Genomic DNA, 19,292 nt, shown 5'->3' with positions numbered 1-19,292 from the left:
TTCCTGGGAGGCGAAGGTGAGCTGCGCAGTCCCTAGCAGTCCTGAAAAGGGGCGGTGGCTTTCTGTGGCGGGTACTGAAACACCTGGGCTGCACCCATGCGGGCACGGGGCACCGTGGGACTGTGTCACCTCTCCGGCAGCAGCCAGGGGCTTGAGGGAAGCAGGAGCCTGGGTCAGTGCGGGTCCAACATTGTGCACTTTCTGGTGTGGTCCGGAGGTAGGAGCAGAGTTGTCCAGAAAGCGGGAGAGAGATGCCACCAGCAGTGGCATCTGTACCTGTAGGGCAAGAGTTTGGGTACGCAGCTGCAGACTGGTTCAGTCCCTGCTCAAAGGACCACTCACAGCTGTAATATTAAGTAGCCCCTGCATAAAATTGTGGGATAAAAAAAAAAAGATTGAGGATGGGGGCTATGGAAGAAGAGCTTCAGCTCCAACAGTTTGGATTTAAGTACAAGTAGCTGGCCTCTCTCCCACTCCCAGTTTTAGTCTCGAGTGGCGCTTATTCCTGGCATTAGATGTTTCACAGTTACTCCCCCCTGCCACCCCCCTTCTTCTGTTAGGGGTAAGGGGCTCTTGTGTGCTGCTAGCAGCTGACGGGGCCGGCTTGCTGCTTTTTCGACTCGATGACTCAGCTCCTCTCACACTTCAGTACTGCATCCCCGAAAGCCTCTTCTCGCTGAGTGAAGCTCTGCACTGCGTCCTTCCCTTTACATTCCCTCTCAGGAAGTGATCCCTCAAGGCAAGCATCCTTCAACCTCATGCTAGGGTAGCTTCAGGAGCATGTCGGTGGGGGGGGACACCAAAGCTGGAGGCTGTCAGCCATGTTTCTGAGCTCCCACGTCTTGCTGCGTGCCCTAGTTTTGCCCTCTCTTCTGGGGGTGGGGTGGGTGAGGGTGGGGGCAAAGGAGGACTCCAGAGCCGCGCTGTCCCCCCACACACTGTGGTGTTGGTCCATCTTGGGGCCTTTTTGTCAATCCACTGGAATAAGGTGGGACCTATGTCCACGGATCAGAATAAACGCATGCTAAAAGTATACATTCAATATTACCAATGCCATTAAAATTTTACTGTAAATTTTGTTTGCGCTATTGAAGATGTTTCTTCCCCCACCCGGAGGCAATAGAAATAAGTGTGTGCCTGTTTGTTCATTGATCTGTCAAGTTACAAAATACTTCTGGAAAAGTATTCAAAGATACGATTTAAGAAAGACCGCTGTACCTTAAGCTTGGGCTGCTCTTACAGTCTGTGATGATAAACTGGGAAGGATGCTTTTTTTTGTACTTTCAACACTGTTATTAAATAAAACGTAGCTACTTTACTTAGCTGATCTTTTGCTATTAAAATTTAAAGACGGGCAAGGCTGGAACCCTTTCCTACCCGAAAAGCACTTCACGCACATTGTATTTACTAAGGCTGGATTAGGTAATACTGTTTGCAAAAAGCTCCTGAGCTGGCTGCGCTTTGCTTTGTATCAGTGTGTTGCTTTCAGAGTGCAATATGCGAGAGAATCGGGTCCAGATCTCCCTACTCTCCCCCACAGGAGCGGAGGGGGTGGTGCTTGCAGTCTGGGGGGGAGGCCGGTGGCGCTGGACTCTTCCATCTTCCTCTGTTCCAAAAACGCAATTTCAGAATTTCTCAGTTTACTTTAACTTGGTAAAGAATTTATGCTTAATTATATGCAAGAACATTTGGGTTCGGTAGTATCAAAATTTATTTACTTTTGCGTTCTTACTCATCTCTTTGTTTTAAGGAAGTCCAGTTAATTTTCAGGAAAAGTGTGTTGTACTCCGATACGTGTAGGATACCAAAATACAGGCAAAAAGACGCCACGCTTACACGTTACTGTGAAAGCTGGAGCTTTATTTTGTGGCCTGTCGTATGTTACATTAACACGCTATGAGTTAGCCTTCATTACGGTGACGAGTTACGACTGTTTCTTAGCTCCAAACCCCAGCAAATGCAGGCAAAGGTAACCAGTCGCAAGAGGAGAGCTAGTGCAAGTATAAACGCCTTTCAAGGAAGATCCTTTAGGTCGTGTCTGTAAACTTCAGGGAGGCTAGATAGTGACCTGGAATGGTTTGATTTCACTGCATCATGCAAAGAGCAAGCTTAAATGCCGAACTACCTGTTCTAACTAGATGGTTCTTCCCGGTTTTCCTCTCCTAGACTGGATAGTCCACAGCAGGCCTCTGTTGTGCCCGTTAGGTCCCGAGGGAGAGTCTGATATGTTCCTTGTGGTCATCCATGCTACTTCTCAGCTGTCTCTAAGGACCGCTGAAAGAAATGTACCAGAGCTGCTCTTCCCGCGGGCTTGTAGGTGCGACCGTGGCAGTGTTCACGGATTAGATTGATGGGTGAGATGCCACCGGGGGAGAGGATAAATTGCAGGGTACTGATGTGGCAGTAACACAGTAATACTGTAAGTAGTGGGGGTTTAGCTCTTCTGTCTCATTACTAGCAGGTGCGTATCGTCCAGAAGGGACTAAATAAAGGCTTACACACTGACCGCAGTGCTTACCGTATCGAGCAGCCCATTTATTGTTTGTCAGTCTGGAAACTGCCTATGACTAATGACAGGAAAGTGAGCTTCCGAGGCAGTGAGCCCACAAGAAGGTTCTGCCTTTTCATGAGTTTGCTTTTTTCTCTAGTCTGTGAACCACGTGAAAGGCCTCTAAAAATTCGTTGAAGTCAATGTGGCCGTCTTTGTTGTAGTCTATGCTGAGGACTAACTTGTCAAGGGATTCATCATACACATCGATGCCCAGGTGAGAAGTGAAGAGTCTCCACGTCTGGCTGAACTCCTCAAGAGAAATCAGACCTAAAGGAGACAGACAGCAGATTGCTCTTTCCAGTGCTGTTTCCCCTTCCTACACAGGCGCATGCATGCGTGCGTGCACGCTCTGTCGCGGCAAGAAAGTTACCTGCCTACTGTGGCTTGGGTGTGTTTTGCGATTTCATGACTGAAGTACATTTTCACTTCGGGTAACGATCTAATGCTTTCAACAGCGGAATTTAGAAAGCAGTAAATACCGAGAGTGAGAGTGAAAGGGAGGAAGCAGCCCCCCAGAGAGTGAAGCCAGTACTGGAGATGGGATACGTGAGAATTTTTTCTCAAGTCAGGCTCTGTGCACTGTCCCTTTTATGGTTACAGCCTGACCGCTTAAATTAGCCTTCACTAAACTGGGAAAATGACGTCACCTCTGGTTCCTCTATATTTAGAAGTCTTAAGGAGGCAACACAGTGGGGAAAAATGACAAGTATAGGCTTCCTAGAGCTGGTACAGTGAAGTTACCTAGACTTACCTGAGTGATCTTTGTCAATGACGTTAAAGATGATCTCCAGATCCCTTCTGTATCTGCACAGTGTTTCCACCAAAGCTGGCTGAACCTGGTTTTGAAATGCCATACAGGAAACCATTCAGACCTCGGTTTGAGTTAGATTTGGCTAGTACGTACTCTGTCGATTAGACTATGTTCCCAGTTTAACTTCTCAAATGCTTAAAAAAAAATCCTTATGCTTGAGTTCCCTGGAATGATACTTTGTGTCTTGCCCTGAGGAATAATCAGCTAAAACCTGTCACTTTCAGATGGCAGGGCATGGGGGGAAGGAGCCCTTCACACCTCCTACCTTCAGTAATTATTTGTGGAAATACGGATAATCTAGGGAAGATGCTGTACACCGTGCACTCGTACAAAGCTTGCACTGTACGTAAGTGAATGGATCCTGCTGTTTAGAAAAATGATGGAGACAGCTAAGTACCAAAGCGCTATGCGGCCACTCAGTACCAACTGGCCTCTGTAGAAGAGACCTCAGCTACCATTAAACATCTGAAAGTCCATCTACAAATGTGACTCCCTCCTACAGGCACCTGAATTGGCTCTGGAGCACAACTGAAAAGCTCATCTCAGAGTGAGGGGTGAGTGCTCCGGGTAGGATTTGTCGCGTCTCCTCAGCTACGTTGCTAAAGGCCCTTGAGAATCAACAGAAAGTAAGAAGCAGTTCTAGCATGTGATTCATCCAACCTATTTTAAGCATCTACCTTAGCAGGGAATGATGATTCGTACCCTAGCAGTGCTCATTTCCCTCCAGTGACTATAAAAGGAAGCTCGGCAACTAGTTCAGCTGTAGATGTCTACCTGATTGGTTAAACCACTGTCTTATGCCTCAAGTTGCACCAAAAGCTGTTCCTCCAAGACTTCCAAGGAGGCGTTTTCCTCCTTACCTCTTTTACAGGTTGACCTATTTTCAAATCATAAAAACATGACATGAAGTCAACTTCGCCATCTGCGTTCATCTGTGCTAACTGAGACCGCAGCATCCTCCAGGGCAGTTCCAGCTGTAGGACAGACTCCATCGCTGCAGCCCAGTCATTGACAGAAATCTTGCCTGCCAGAAGGGGTCAGTTCACAGTTACAAGCGGTACGTGACACAGCACAAATCGGTCACCAGCATGCCTTCTGCCACTTTTAACAACAGTTGCAAAACATCATGAACATTTTCTCCTAAGCCCGGGATAAAAACCCTCATAACAATGAGCAGCGGGGTTGGACCAGACATTTCCACAGGTCCCGTCCAACCTCAACAACTTTGTGATTCTATTATGATGTTCAGCATGTTTTAATACCTTTTGAGAAAACCAGATAATGCCATGAAGAGTACTTCAGATTTGAGCTGAGCTACAAGTATAGAGACCTATGTCGCTGAAAACCCAACAAGACAGAAATACGTTAAATGCTGGTTCAGTGGCCAAGGAAAGAGTACCATCGCTTACCGACTGCCCTTTTAGGGGCACCGATGACAACCCAGTCAAGTGAGAAGCCATCATGAGGAAAAGTTGTATTTGTGCTACAAATCACAAACTCTTTGCTCCTACATAAAAGGTTCATGTAGCAACTTACCACTGACTTTTCTTCAGCTGATGGGTGAGCGTGTGTCTCCTAATGGCACAGCCAGTCAACTGTACTCCGATATCTCCCAGACTCAGAAGGAGACAAGTTCCCCCTCACCTGAGACCCCAATTCCATGTCTGACATCTGAAGACACTCCTAAGTGAAGGTGGTGACCTTTGAGCTTCTGGGGCTGGATTTGTCTGCCCAAACTCTCTGCCCAACAGTGAACACCATTTACTTACTTATTTGCCCATGTGTTTCAGTTGTTTTCTTCTACCTATGTAAAGCTTCATCCCCTCAAGTGTTTTTCTGAGGCTAAGCCCTTGCTAACACCTATCCTCCTCTCTGGTCAGGAAGAACATAAGATCAACCAGCCTGTGCTGCCCTCCAGCCTTACACTGGCAGGCAGGACCCCTCCTCTCCATGGGGTTTGTCCCCTCTGCGCCCCCTCCCTCCCCCCCGGAAGCTGTTTTCCCCATGGTGGCAACTGGACAGAGAGGTAGTGTTACCTGTGCCATTGAGGTCGTACTGTGCAAAAGCACTAGTGAGTTCAGACCTGTGAGCATAAATCTTCTCTCGTAAGGACTTCAAGGCAGATGATTCAATTGTACCAACCCTAGGAGGAAAAAAACGCAGAGCAGATCATTAAGGATTTAAATCCTCTAGTACTTTATGCTTTTCAACATTCATTATCAAATTCTTATATCCTTTAACATGTAGTATGTTCAGGGTCATCAAAGGACAACACTGGGGAAAAAAACAAACCAACAAAACAAACAAAGCCCCGTAAGAATAATCTGAACGTATGAGATGATAATCGAGTTTATGCAGGTAATTCTAAGCTGCTTTGCTTTAGTAAATCTGACCACACTGATAGGCATGGCAAAGCTGTCATCATAAACTTTTTGGACTCGATTCATAGCAGGATTTGTCCAGATTAATGCTGCAGCCTTAAAGCAGACCTGACAGACAGGCGCAGACCCTTTACGAGTCCCTGACAATTGTCTGTTCTAACCATTTACCGCGCCTCACTACCTTTGGGAGTTTCTCAGGAAACCGAGTTAGAGTACTTAGAACACATTTTCTCTACTGTATTAATTTTTAAATAGTAAAATAGAAAAGCGAGGAAAACCAAGGAAAATAGGTGCCTACTTAATTATTCAATCAAACTATCGATTTCTGGCAGGTACTCACTTCTGGCTAAGTGAGTACACGCTCACTGCATACACGCACAGCTTTACCTCTCCTGAAGATTCTGCCTGCGTGTGTACTTGCTGACTCGATACTGTACAAACCGAGGAATCAGTTCAGGATTCAGTTTGATGTATGCTCCCCGGTTGCTCCCCTCTTCGTAATAGTTAGAGGCAGAAAATATAGTGATAACCTGATCATAGGAAACAAAGAAACTGGATTGGCTAGAACAACTTTTCTTGAGACTGATTTCTGAGACTGATTTCGCTTAGAAAAACATGCAGGTTACAAAATTAAGTGTTTGCATATAAAACCAGAGATCAACAACTATGTCGTTCACCAAATTGCTTGCACTTTTCGAGTCAGAGCTCGAGGCCTCTATTTTTGGCCTGTCATAGGAAGACTTCAGAGGGCAGTGTGATATAACATGCTGTTAAACAGAAACCTCTTTCTGAGATAGACCTGGTTTTCAGGATTCTTGCTGGCCTTCTGATACAGCATGTCAGAAAGCAGGGCCAGAAGGGAAATGATTAAGTTAAAAGGCTTCTAGAGCCTTAGAGCATCTCTTGCACTGTATTTACACATAACTCCCCTCGGGGATTTTGTTGACGTTCATTTGTTTTCACACGAGTAATAAGCCAGTCCCCACTCCCTGAAGCTGTCAAGAATTTTGTTTGTCAGAACTCTAATTCATTCTAATATCTATCTAGCGCACAAATCCCCCAAACCCGTTTTAAAGAAGCCACTCTTTTTTTTTAATTAAGTTTGCAGACAAATCTACTGTGGACGTGCCTGTGAAATTCACAGGAGAATTCTACTTTACGTGGAAGCATCTTACCTTCCCATCGTGACTGATCTCATAACCTTCCGGCTTAAATTCATGAGACCTGATGAGCATCTTCAGATTATACCTTTCAAAGAGCTTGGCAGTGACATCAGGGCCAAAGTAACAACCTCCTCCTCGACACTTGTTTGGTGTACAGCCATTTTGGCTTCTTGGATCACTCCAGAGAATGTCAAGGATCTGTAAATAGCGAACTCAAGCAAGTGAGGACCGGTAGTAGGTGAGGACTGGCAGGCTATGGCTGTCTGAAGTACTGGCCATGGCAAAAGCCCCACAGTACAGGGAGAAAACACACCTGAGCTAACAAGCAGGTCTCGTGTTTTCTTCCTTCCTTTCAGCAGGGCATTCTTTTGGGCTGAAACTTTTGTTCTACTTTTCTTAAGAAACATTATCTGGATTTTGGATTAACTTTTTCAGATTAAATATTACTTCAGAAATGTACCTCCCTTTACAGCTGAAGTTTCCAGACTCGGGTAGGTGCATCAGGAGTGGTACCTGGTACCTGGGCTATTTCAAAGAGAGCAGTAGCTGCCGCCTTGGCATGTAGGTGTGAAGAGGCATTTTCTATTTCCCAGCACAGACCTGATAACCACGTGGGTCAGTGGTTTTACCTAAACTAAGCTTGGGAGTGCCTGCTCCAAACATGACAAGGGATGCCTTTGGCTTTATTGTCTTGGGTTAGCTCATGTTTCAAAACAAGATTTTACAGACGTGAGGATGAATTATCATGGTTTAAAGTCACCTAACCTACTAATTCTAGTCAGTAGCAAACGTTAGGCAAAATATGTTTGTTTAAACCTCACTGGACAAGGTTTACGCTAACATATTACACTTCACATTTGTGAGCGTGGCTCAGTGGAGGCTTGGTTAGCTGGGAGAGTGTCAGATTTGAGGGGCTGCTTGTGCCCATTACATTAGTTTGTAGGTCAGATACGTATCTTGGGAAATCACATTTTCAGAGATGGATTTGCTTCTCAAGAAGCAAAACAAAAGTGTGTGCCCCTTAAAGCAGCTGTCTGAAGAGAAGGTCAGAAAAATAAACTTATACACAACTCAATTTTGAGCTTCTAAATTGCTGTGCAAATTAAGCTTTTCATATTGTCACAATTTCTTAAATCACAGCATGACAAGAGCCCCATATTGCCTCTAATATTCAAGAGGAAATGAACAGTCAGATGACAAAAAATTCCCACCCTTGAGTGATCAGCCTGTAGGTCTCAGGAGCTGGGGTTTTTGGGACAGTATCGGCATTCAGCTGCCAAAACCACAGCCAAAAAAAGGTGCTCGCTATCATCGACAACTGCAAAGTCTGACCTATTTAAACAGACAACCACGTATGTACCAACAGATCCAACCACATGAGGGCATGCAAACACATCTCATACCGAGCAGTTTCCTCCTCCTCCTAACGGCTAAGGGAAGAAAACACTAGATAAATTGTACTTGTAAGGTATAAAAATCACAAGCCTTTATTACCAGGTCTACAAAAAGCATCCAAAGAACTAATAGCTGGCTACTATACTCCCAAGAACGATGGGTTTCTTATTAAGAGACAGTCCCCTCAGACTCCAACGTACTGCCTGAACGGAGCACCTGCCGGGTTTGTGCGGGAGGGGTTCGATATCAGGCTGTCTTTGGTTTCACCTACTTGTTTCCATTCCTTCAGGGTGGGGTCTGAAGGCAAATTTGAGCCTGAAGGCTCAGTGGAGCCCGATGAAGAGATGCATCGTGTTTTCCCTGCAACATTCTGGTTGGCAATGTATTTACTGGGTCTGGTTGTGGGAGTTCTCTCCTTCACTTGGTCCTGTCTGTCTCCCACTGATTTTGGTGGCCGCATCAAAGATTTCAACTTTAAAAAACAAAACAAAACAAAACATAACATAGAAAGAGTTACCAGAACATAAAGGTGATACAGAGATGTCAGCTGAAAGGCACATCAGTTCCCATTTCCTGTACTCAATACTGAACTCTCATAATGTCCTGAACTCACAGGTTTGGTGGAAGCTGCAGGTGTTCGGCACTTGCAGAAATTTTGCTTTGTATCTATCAGCAACCAGCCTCTTCAGGGCCGCTCTCGTATTCTTATCAAGACACACAGACTCATTCCAAGCCACAGTCAATCATAAGGTCTCACTATACAGTGAGTACGGTCTGGGCTCAGGGCAGACACTTAAGTGCCCAGCTTCACTGGAAACTGAAAATATACATGTATACTGTACTGAAGATGGAACAGCATTCACTACTGCTCTGATACAGTAGCATGCTGCTAGGTTAATTTGGCTGAAATCAATGGAATATCACCAGGATAACAGTGAAATTGGTGAAGTATTACATCAGGCCCTTTTATTGTTAAATCAACCTCCTCCAATACGCACGGCATTTGCTTTTTTGGAGTTGTGTGCTATGGCTCTGTGAATGCTCACTAATACAGACTCTTCTCCAGGGAGTATCTTTTCTTCCCATTTGAAATTTTCTCGAACTAGCTCATTTTTTGAACAAAAAAAAAACCAAAACCAAACACACACACACACACCCCCCAAATTCTACTCTATAACAGAAAAGGACTGATGCAAAACACTGGGTTATTCCCCAGTGCACTGACCAGTATTTGAGACCTGTCAGTTGCTAGTTGTACCAATTAAAATACATCAGTTGGCCTTGAGTGATAGCGCCCTGAGTTGTGGCCCACACATGTCTCATTAGCAACGCTCTCCTGTGGCAGCAACTTTGACCTGTTAATTCTGCATTTCACAGATACCGCATCAATAACACACTGAGCCCAGCCTTGGTGAAAGCATGGGCAGGGCTGAGCTCACAGTTAAGACACCTACATCTGTAGTTGGCACCCAATTTTAGTGTACAGTGGTATAGCCAACGGAGCCTAGACTCAGATGACCAGAAGTATTCATTGCCCTTTTTCACATCTTTAAGAAACAGAGATACACCTGACCGTCCTGTAAAGCATTTATTTCTGTATTAGAAAACATGAGGATGAGAGAAATAGCTCTAGATTCCACAGACACTAATGACAAAATACGCAAGGTTGCTTAAAACATGTATCCTGTGCCATGTGGGATGCTCTACCATGTCTGTGAATTAGCATGAGGTGGGCAGATATGAATCAGACCTAAAGGAGACTGGTGGAGGAGACCTGCGAAGAAGACTTTCTCCAGAGGCAGCCAGAGGCCAGAGGGGACATCCCTCGGCTACAGGGTGCTTCCACGAACGGCACTGGAGACCTATGACTGAGCAATGGTAAGACCTGGATCTCCACCAGATCTCCTGGATCTCCGTTGATTGTAAGGAACCTAAGCACCCCACTCACACGCAGACATCTCGATTTAGTTGTCCAAATTGAGACCAAATCCCACACCATTTTCCACTGATTTGAAAGAGCTGTGTTTGCTCACCGTTTCAGAAAAAAAACGGATGTTTCTATTTTCTAAATCCCTGAAAAGCAGTAGTTTGCTTTCTCAAGGCCAGGTCCTGAAGTTTGATCCTGCTGGAAAGGCTTTCCCACATGTGCAAAGCTCAGCTGCTGCCAAGGGAGCGCTTCACAGGGGGAGAACTTCCCACACACAACAGGTGGCAGAAGCACAGCCCCAGGACAAAAGGCATTGCTAAAAAAATTTGTCTAGATTGATTTCTAAAGTGTTTAGAAATGCCTGAGAATTAAGTACTTTTCATACTTTCTGGCTAATGCGTCATCACGGCAGGAAGGAGGTATCCAAAGTGTTTTTAGCTATTTTTAAAGTCAAAAGACCCATGTTATTTTACAGCAGCCAAACAATTGGCTCCCAACACCTACTGAAACCTTCCTTCCTAAACACTGATTCTGAAGAAAAACAAGACTCTTTTTTTCCTTACGTGCCTTGAACAGCAGCCATTCCCTTTCCTAACGCAAACAACTTGATCTTAGCATTTGTACTGCTAAATTTTTTAAAGAAAACAAAATTACCCCCACATGAATATGATCTCTTACCTTATTTCTCTCAAGTGCATTCAGGAAATCCAAATCTGTGGTGTCTGAAATCCCTCCGTGTAGGATAAGAACTTTGCTATCAATTATAGTGGCGAGGGGAAGCCAGCTAAAGACGTCTCTCAGAAGACACAAAATCTGTTTCCCATGGTCCTGTAAAACATATTCTTATATTAGATCCTACTTCTGGCAGATTCTGTTGCTTCCAAGTTCAAGATTTTCCTGAAGTGTCTGCCACAGTCTGTATGAACAGTCCCATCCAGGTGACACCCTGAACTGCAACACTGACAAACACGTTCTGACATTTACTTTAGGGCCATTTGATTGTCTCTATAGCATTTCATTTTTCTTTCACGTGCACCTCTTTTTGTGTTCTTGAGTCGCCTTATGGATGTTATTTATTTCATCCCATAGATCTCTGAGCATAAAAGGCTAAGACTTAAAATTGGTTTGTCAGTTATTCCACTTTCAACTACATTACTAAAGTCATCCTGTACTACACCTAAATAAACCGGTTGGACGCTTCCTTGTTTACACAGGTTTCATTTTACATGTGCAAGACTTCAGAGAAAATATAGGAGGAGGAGGAGGAGGAGGAATCTTACCTTGTACTTCTTTGAAACTTCTTTTGTGAAGCCATATCTGAAAATAGGACAACATCATGAACTGGCTTTCAGTATGCCCCTTCTGCATGATTTTCTATAGTGTTTGCCAGGAGTTTTCCATCCCTCTTTTTCTCCTGCCATTCTGTCTCACCTCTGTTTAAATGTGCTTTCTTCTGCTCTGTCTCGAGAATTGAGTTAAATTGATTTCTTGTACATACAAGAGCTCAGGAACGGAATCCAGACCAATAATTATTGCGGCCTTTTTCCCATCTAAATGAAATAGCTTAGCAGTTTTACCTTTTAGATACCGGAAAGAAATTTCAAAGGAACCTAACTGATGATGGGCAAAAATTTCTACAAAAACCTCCACAGAGTTTTTGTTCTAAATCACTCAACTTTTTATTAGACAGTGTCATCTATCATGTCTTTTCCCCCACAAGGGACAAGGATTTTGATACCTCTTTCTTTTAACACCAAGATATCCTTGGTGCAAGGGGCATTTTCACAACACCCTAACACTCAGCTTTCAAATTTACCGATGTGCAGCACTGCTAATCAAAAGGCCCGGCAAAGAGCCATACACAGGAATGCATCTTTGCACTCCGTACCATCACAGCCTTAGTTAGTATTTTCCACTATTTTGGGTGGGAATTTTCCTACCTTGTAGATAAAGTAACTGATCTTGTTTTATGGGTTTTTTTTTAATTTAAGTACTGAAAAAGGAAGTATCATGTGAAACTGATTCTCTTATGTGGATCATTAATAGGATTTGAACCTGGGCCTCTAACCCAGGTTTATGCCTGGGCTAAAGAGCAGTATATTCTGTGTGCACACATCAAATGATAGAAGGTGTACAACAGGCTACCCACCAGTCAGTCACCGAAAGACTTACTGGGGCGGATGAGAATTGTAGGGACCAGGACTGAGGAGTTCTTCTCACGTCTGTGAGATGATTTTGTCTACAAGTCACACTTCCACTACAGCCAGAGACACTAGCTGTGCTCACTCCCTTGGCAGTGCTGTGCGGCTGAGTACAAATATCTGTATTAGAAAAGAGGGTCTCAGCTGTTCCTGCAACAGGGTAGACTGCCACCTCTCAGCTAATGGACCTCCACAGTGTAGAAGCTAGGATATTTACCAACCCTTGTGTTTGGGAAGTGACATCTTAGTCTAAAGTTAAGTGAAATATCAGCTCCTGGTTTACTGGTTTCATTATAATGCATACTATTATGTCTTTTGCTATGCTGTGGAAAAAGCCAATGCTTTAACTAAAATATAATCCTTCCATCTGTCCCCTTTCCCCAAATTTGGTACTCTGGAAGCTGCACTAAGCCCATTGACTTCAACGGATTGTGATTAGGTCAGAGACGAGACATGACTCCCGTTCAAGTGCCTGTGTGTAATGAGGATGTTCTTTGCCTCCCTCACACATCTTGAAGATGCAGAGCTACACCTGAATACATAATAAAATATTATTTCTGTTTTAGAGTGCCACAGTGGCTAAAGCAGCATTCAAAAGCTCCGACATTCCTAGTGAAAGGCCAGATACTCCCTCCCCCCAGCCCCCTAAAATCTACCTCAGGTTCATCATGTAGTCTTCATGGTTTCCTCTATTCAGGTGTAAATCATTGGGGTAGATAAGAAGAAATGCAAACAGGATTATAAGTATTTCCATAGAATTTTTCCCTCTGTCAACAAAATCACCGTTGAAGACATAACAGTTTTGTTCTGAAGGCAGACCATTCTGCAGAAGGAAAAAAAAAACAAGGACATTTAAAGACGCTTCTATGCTACTGTAATAAAGGAAATAGCATTTCAAATGAGATCACATTGCTAGAAAATCTGCAAAAAACCTGCACAACACAGAGATGTAAAATGCAGCATTTCTTTATTTCTACTGCTTAGAACAAAAATCTCCATATCAGACATCATGATGGCATCATGGTATGAGCCATCAGAGAAGAGATGACCTCTCTGACTGTTCTTATGATGCCATCTCTAATCCTTTCCTCTACCTATTAAATCAAGTTGAAAGGGACTGATAGGAACAATATTCTTCTAATAAAATACACTTTTCTGTTAATGCAACTGCTGCCAGGAAGTTATGCACTTGCAGATAGAAAGGAGTTATTCATTTTGAATGGAAGACAAGAAATCCATTAAATATGATCTTCTGACAAGTCTGAAGGTTCTTATGTTTCCTTACACAGTAAGAAAATGGATTTCATATATTTACATTGTTTGCAGTGCATGCTTCTAAAACTCCTGAGAAAGACTGTACTCCAGAGGACATCAAATCTTAACACAGAACTCTGAAGAACCTTGATTCCAGTTGCTTTAATCCTGAAAGCACTGCTTGAATTTTAGTCACATTGCACTTTGACCCCGCCCAGGGCAAAGATATACTTTAACGCTCACAAACCTGAGAGGCTGTACATACAGGTATTTCTTACCTTATTTTTTTAAGATATAGAGCAATGCTTTATTATGAATGGTGACTTATCAAAAGATAGTATTGTGAATTGATGGTGTGTTTCATTAGATTAGTTATCAACATGTCAATGGGTGCCACCAGCTTACAGAAAATATAACAGCAATTATGTGTTGCTTCATCATTTCCAATCATGAGTATCAGAAATATTATTTCAGTTTTGACTTGCCAGAAAAAGGAAACCTCTGTTTTCACAATTGGCATGCACAGGAATTATCAATAGAACATCTATAAAATCACATTACAACTGTGGAAGCCACTCTTAGCCGGTTTGGCAGCATTGCAAGACATCCCACTTCCTGAATACAGCTACTGCGTGAGAGTCCAGCACTTCCTATGTTCCTATGGCATTCCCTGGTGTACTGCCTTAGCAGGTTTATTGCAGGATGCATGATTTGGCCAGAGACTCAATTAAACATTTAATTTGAATCCATTAGGAAATCTCATTTTTGTCCCCATCAGTGTCCCGTGCTGTTATGTCGGGATGCAGTAGTGAATCCTGGTCTCTCGATTCCCACAGCGCCACAATGCTGACTGCTGTAAATACAGCTTGCTCGGGTTTTGCCATAGCCTCTCCCTAGCTCCCTCCGAGTTAACTTAGAAGAGGCGTGTGGCTGCTCTGTGCTCACAAGAGTGGCAATTTATGAGACTTTGCTAATGCAGTGGATTGTAGTGGTTTTAAAAAAGAAAGGACTGTTTTCAGGAGTGGAACAGACAGGAGACACTCAGCAGCAGCTCCTGGAAAGATGAATTAATAAAAGCTTTGCCTTAAAACCAATAGGCATGTGAATCACCAGCAGATTGTCAGTATACACACAGCCACTCTGTAACTGCGGTCCTCATGGAAAAACATCTACTGAAGCACTCTCCAGATTCCATCATTCTTCTTTTGGAAAAGCTTACCCGTAACTCTTAGTTTTAAATGAGAGTTTGTTTTGGACTTCCAACTTCAGTGTGACATTTTAGTTTTGTTCCACACTCATGCAAAGTTTTTATTTCCTTCTCTGTGGTTTCGACCAACAATAAGAGCAAAACTAAATTAAAGGCTGGTGCAGCCTCTGACATGTCAGAGGCGAACAAGGCCCTCTAATGATTAGCAGCTTGCTGCTGGGCATCATTACTGTATCTGCTGGGTTAGTGATTAATTAACTTCCGTTTGTCGTTTGCATTTTCTACAGCTTCAGGCTATTTCTATCCATAGCATCCATTTAGCAATCTAACTTAGCAATACATAATTTAAAATTCAAGGGTTTCAAGGAATTTCAGGAAATGTTGTAATTTAACGGAGATTAATGCAGGGACTGAATAAACCTTACAAACTGGCTATTGAGAAAGAAGTAATTATCTTAGCCTCACCCAAACCTGGTTTAAGAATAGCACACTAGCACAACCAGCATTGTATCGATAAGCTGTAGATTGCTAGCTTCTGTGTGTTTGCTGTTGGCAGTTTGTAAAACTGTTGTGATGAAAGTTCCCTGGACAGAGCCCCACGCTCTGTCCAAGGCACCTGATCTGCATGCAGGCCTCCAAAATGCTTCAGCACCAATTTCAGCTCTGCACGGCTCTACACAGACCTGAGATCACTACACTCTTCATGGCACTGTTTAGGATTGCACCCTCTTGTTTAAGGTTACGGGTGGTTCATACCAACTTGGAGGAAGAAATCCCTTCCCACTGAAACAGAGTTAGGGAAGCAGAAAAAAATGAATCCCAGAGGTTGACTGGGTTTGCTGCTCAGCTGAGCAAACTGCTCAGAGGGGACAGAAAATACTGTGTCATTTAATTTGCTTCTAAATAACTAAGCAGCTCTATCACGTGCTCTCTATTTTCTCAACCACTTTGAAATGACAAAATATTTGTCCATTTTATTTGCTTTGGTGGAAGGACTCCCCTAGAAGCTTGAAAGAGAATGACTGCGGGTGAACTCTAGTGCCTGAAGTCAGTGGGAGTTTTGGCTCTGAATTTACTGAAGTCAGGATTTAGTCCTTGCTTTGAGTTTTTTTTCTCTTCATAACTTGCATTAGAGAGGGGAAAAGAATCATCTTCTATTTACTCCAAAAGAGTAAAATACAGGCTGATTGCAGCTGTAAATATAACTATACCTGAGCATTTATCTTCAAAATAGTTATTTTTCCCATTCCAGGTCCTGTGTATGAAACCGATCTGTATCATACTCTTATTTCAGTTTCAAAAAGGAAGATTGTCTAATTAAAATAACAGCTAAAAGACTGCAAGCCAAGGACCAGCTAAATGTAATTGATTGATTAATAAGAAAAGCAGAACTCTGTAAAAAGGTCTGATTATACTTCAACAGGCTTCACATATGCACTTGGGCAAAACAACCAAGTCTCCATTCAACAAGTGTCAGATAAAGTGTGACAAAGTTGGAAGCAGGGGGGAATTACATCATTTAAACACCTGGTTTAGCTCACTTCATTCTCCATTCAGTGCAGATGAACGTACAAGGATCAGACACAAACCCTTTCCCCCGGAAAGCTCAAATCAAAGAGAGTATCTGCTAAATGAAAGGTGGTGATTCATGCTAAAGATAAATGTGAAACTAAATATAGGAAATTTCCCACATCTTCAGTTAAATATACAATTGTGGAAAAGATAGCCTGGAGCTTAATTTTTTTCACATCAGTAAAACATAGCTATGCTTTTTTAACATTAAAAAGTGAGCAGCTGTTCAAGGATATGTAAAGGGTGCCCAAGGTATTTCTATTTTGTGCAGACTACGTGATTGCTTCCAAGACTTCAAAAGCTTTTAAACATAGCACTCTTTTTTGTTTCCTGTAAAGAAATAATAATAAAAAACACTTTGCAGGTATCAATGGAAGGCCTAAATGCAAGCTTCTGCATTTTTTCTGGAGGGTCAAAACTATCCATGGTGTAGTGTTACATCAGGAACTAATTTAGCTCCTGATTTTAGAGGACTTTAGTCAATATGGAATATAAAACAGTGGCAGGACTTTGGAGACATTGCAAGGAACCCTCTTAAGTTTTGGTTCATGATCCAGTTCAACATTTAGGAAGAGAAAGACCTCCTGGATCTCCTCCTTCACAGTGAGCAAGAGGATATGGAGAAGAAAAAGCTACAACAAAGACACCATTCAAATTGTTCCAGGATTTGTGTGTCTGGTACATGCACACCGCATGTACAGTTCTAACAGTGATAAATCTATCAGACATAAATACGCATTCTTAACAACAAGTCATGAAGAGAAAACGCTACATCACAGACTGCCTACTTACCTTATAGAATATCAGCAAAAGATCATCCAGGTTTCCATGCAAATCTCCTACAGGAAACAAAAACAATTTTCTTTTTTTTTTTATTATTTTCTCACGGAGGAGAAAAAAATGGAATTGTAAAACTGGAATTAGTCCTAACAAGTTTTTCCCTCTGTTTTCCTTAGTAATTTGCCTTCTGTTAGGATTAGCTTCATTTTAAGGTACATGCTGAAGCTGCTTGTAAAATCTGGCAATTAAGTACTTAAAAGAGTATACAATTGTCTTGCATAAAGTTTTTGTCTTTCCAGCTGGATCTGAAGATCAGACCAGTCACAGAGCCAAAGGTTCACTCAGGGAAGTGGGAGTAAGAAGAACAAACATATTATGAACCTGAAAAACAGAAAGTGTCACTAAAAGACATTTAGAAATATGATAGACTTCTACATACTAACAGGTTTAAATTTACTAAGTAGCCCACTACATACAGCACAATTGAACACCTGTCTGATTCAGGGCCAGGTTTTGATTATTACAGGCAGGATTTGATGGAGAGTGTCAAGAACTGGCATACATGCTTGTATGCCTCAGTGCTAAGGCCACAGGAATGACAGATTTGGCCCTTTCCGAGAGGTTTATTTTGGAACAGGCAGGGGGATTTCACCCCAACACAAAGGATCACTGCAGCATATGACTGAATTTCATGCTCACAGAACCAACCTTCTCACATCTGTGGCTCACCACCACGAAGCCACAGAACCGTTTCAAAACCTATCTTGTGATAATATGCTTTCACCACCAATGAGTAGGAAAGAAGTGACATTTTTACCCTGTTTACATGTTTTCTGTGCCACTTTTTATTAATTATGAGCCTGCTGAAGTCATTCTAAGGAGTCCTTCAAGCTATGCTAGATATTCAGCACGTATGTGGGTGCAAACATTTCAGATGCATATTTAATCTGCATTATGAATTTGAAATTAAAATAAAATCATAGAATGGGGAGATGGGATACCTTATTTTAAGGAAATCAACATTTTGGACCAATTATGTCTAAAAATTGGTCTTTCATCTTCTGCAGAGGATCTTTCTGGTTACAAAAGCTATTAGTTTCAATGGCAGGAAGGGGACCCCTTTACATGCTGCTTACACAGCGCAGATGCAATACAAACATGAGGAGGTACGTTTTGCTTAGTAAGAACATGCTGTGTAGCGAACAAGTATGAATCCATGTTTCCTTGGTTTGCAGAGAGGTTTTGCTGGTTCGCTTAGCAAATTATTGTTTAAATGAGGTTTTATATAACCAAACCCTTTCCTGGCAATCAAAGTAGGTGCATAACCACATCTTAAAAAACATTATTTGTTTTGCACGTGTCATAGTACCCTTCCTTATACCACTTTGCTATTACACACAGCACATACTGCTAGCTGTCAAGAGTTAATGTCACCATTACTGTTTTGTTTTGCAGCTACTGTGTTCTGTGGCAAGTCAGGATACTGCATCCCTTTATCCAGAATTTACAAAAGCATAACAAAATAGATGGGCAATGAGCTCTTAGTTCTTTACCTTGTGACACATCGCATCATTCTGTGAGACTAATTTGTTGGTTGTATAAAGACTGATCCATCTTCTTGGGTCCCTTTAGAAATGAGGGTTTATTATAATTTCAATATATTCTAGATAGTCATGTTGTCAATGAAAGGTCTTGTTTGCCACCCCTATTAAGCCCTCATTAAAATAATTACTGAGTCAATTATAGCGGTAAAGTCTTTTTCTCAGTAAGAGAAGAAAGCGGTGAGACTTGCAGCCAGTGATCAAAATTCTCGGTGGCATTTTAGAGATGGAAGTGCAGGAATACTTAAGCTACACTGCAGTGTTAGCTGAATTAATACTGACTCATTCAGAAATGTTTAATGAGAAAAGGAAAGAGGAGGTGAGGGACTTTCTTAAAATATACTTTGTGTGACTCAGGAACCTTATTTTTTTTGTTTGTTCCAATCTATGCATTTGGGGGGGGGGGGGAAAAGAAGACAAAAAAACCACATGGACACCTTTTTTTTACA

General features: G+C 42.5%; 1 protein-coding gene across 1 annotated transcript in view; it reads right to left on the bottom strand.

Moving 5' to 3' along the window:
- Positions 1 to 2,624: 2,624 nt before the first annotated feature.
- The window catches only part of PPEF1 (protein phosphatase, EF-hand calcium binding domain 1), a 30,983-nt gene continuing 14,315 nt past the window's right edge, over positions 2,625 to 19,292 (bottom strand). Inside the window, exons 6-16 of the mRNA XM_009325501.1 lie at positions 17,255 to 17,301; positions 13,086 to 13,252; positions 11,509 to 11,545; positions 10,907 to 11,056; positions 8,573 to 8,773; positions 6,919 to 7,104; positions 6,131 to 6,273; positions 5,399 to 5,505; positions 4,223 to 4,386; positions 3,303 to 3,387; positions 2,625 to 2,818 (exon numbers count right to left, since the gene is read on the bottom strand). Of these exons, the coding sequence (XP_009323776.1) occupies positions 2,625 to 2,818; positions 3,303 to 3,387; positions 4,223 to 4,386; positions 5,399 to 5,505; positions 6,131 to 6,273; positions 6,919 to 7,104; positions 8,573 to 8,773; positions 10,907 to 11,056; positions 11,509 to 11,545; positions 13,086 to 13,252; positions 17,255 to 17,301 (1,481 nt within the window). The remainder of the gene's footprint in view (positions 2,819 to 3,302; positions 3,388 to 4,222; positions 4,387 to 5,398; positions 5,506 to 6,130; positions 6,274 to 6,918; positions 7,105 to 8,572; positions 8,774 to 10,906; positions 11,057 to 11,508; positions 11,546 to 13,085; positions 13,253 to 17,254; positions 17,302 to 19,292) is intronic.

The sequence above is a fragment of the Pygoscelis adeliae genome, unplaced genomic scaffold (genome assembly GCF_000699105.1).
Source record: "Pygoscelis adeliae isolate BGI_AS28 unplaced genomic scaffold, ASM69910v1 Scaffold386, whole genome shotgun sequence".
NCBI classification, from domain to species: domain Eukaryota; kingdom Metazoa; phylum Chordata; class Aves; order Sphenisciformes; family Spheniscidae; genus Pygoscelis; species Pygoscelis adeliae.
The sequence above is the reverse complement of the archived record's forward strand: the minus strand, read 5'-3'. Positions and strand labels throughout refer to the sequence as shown.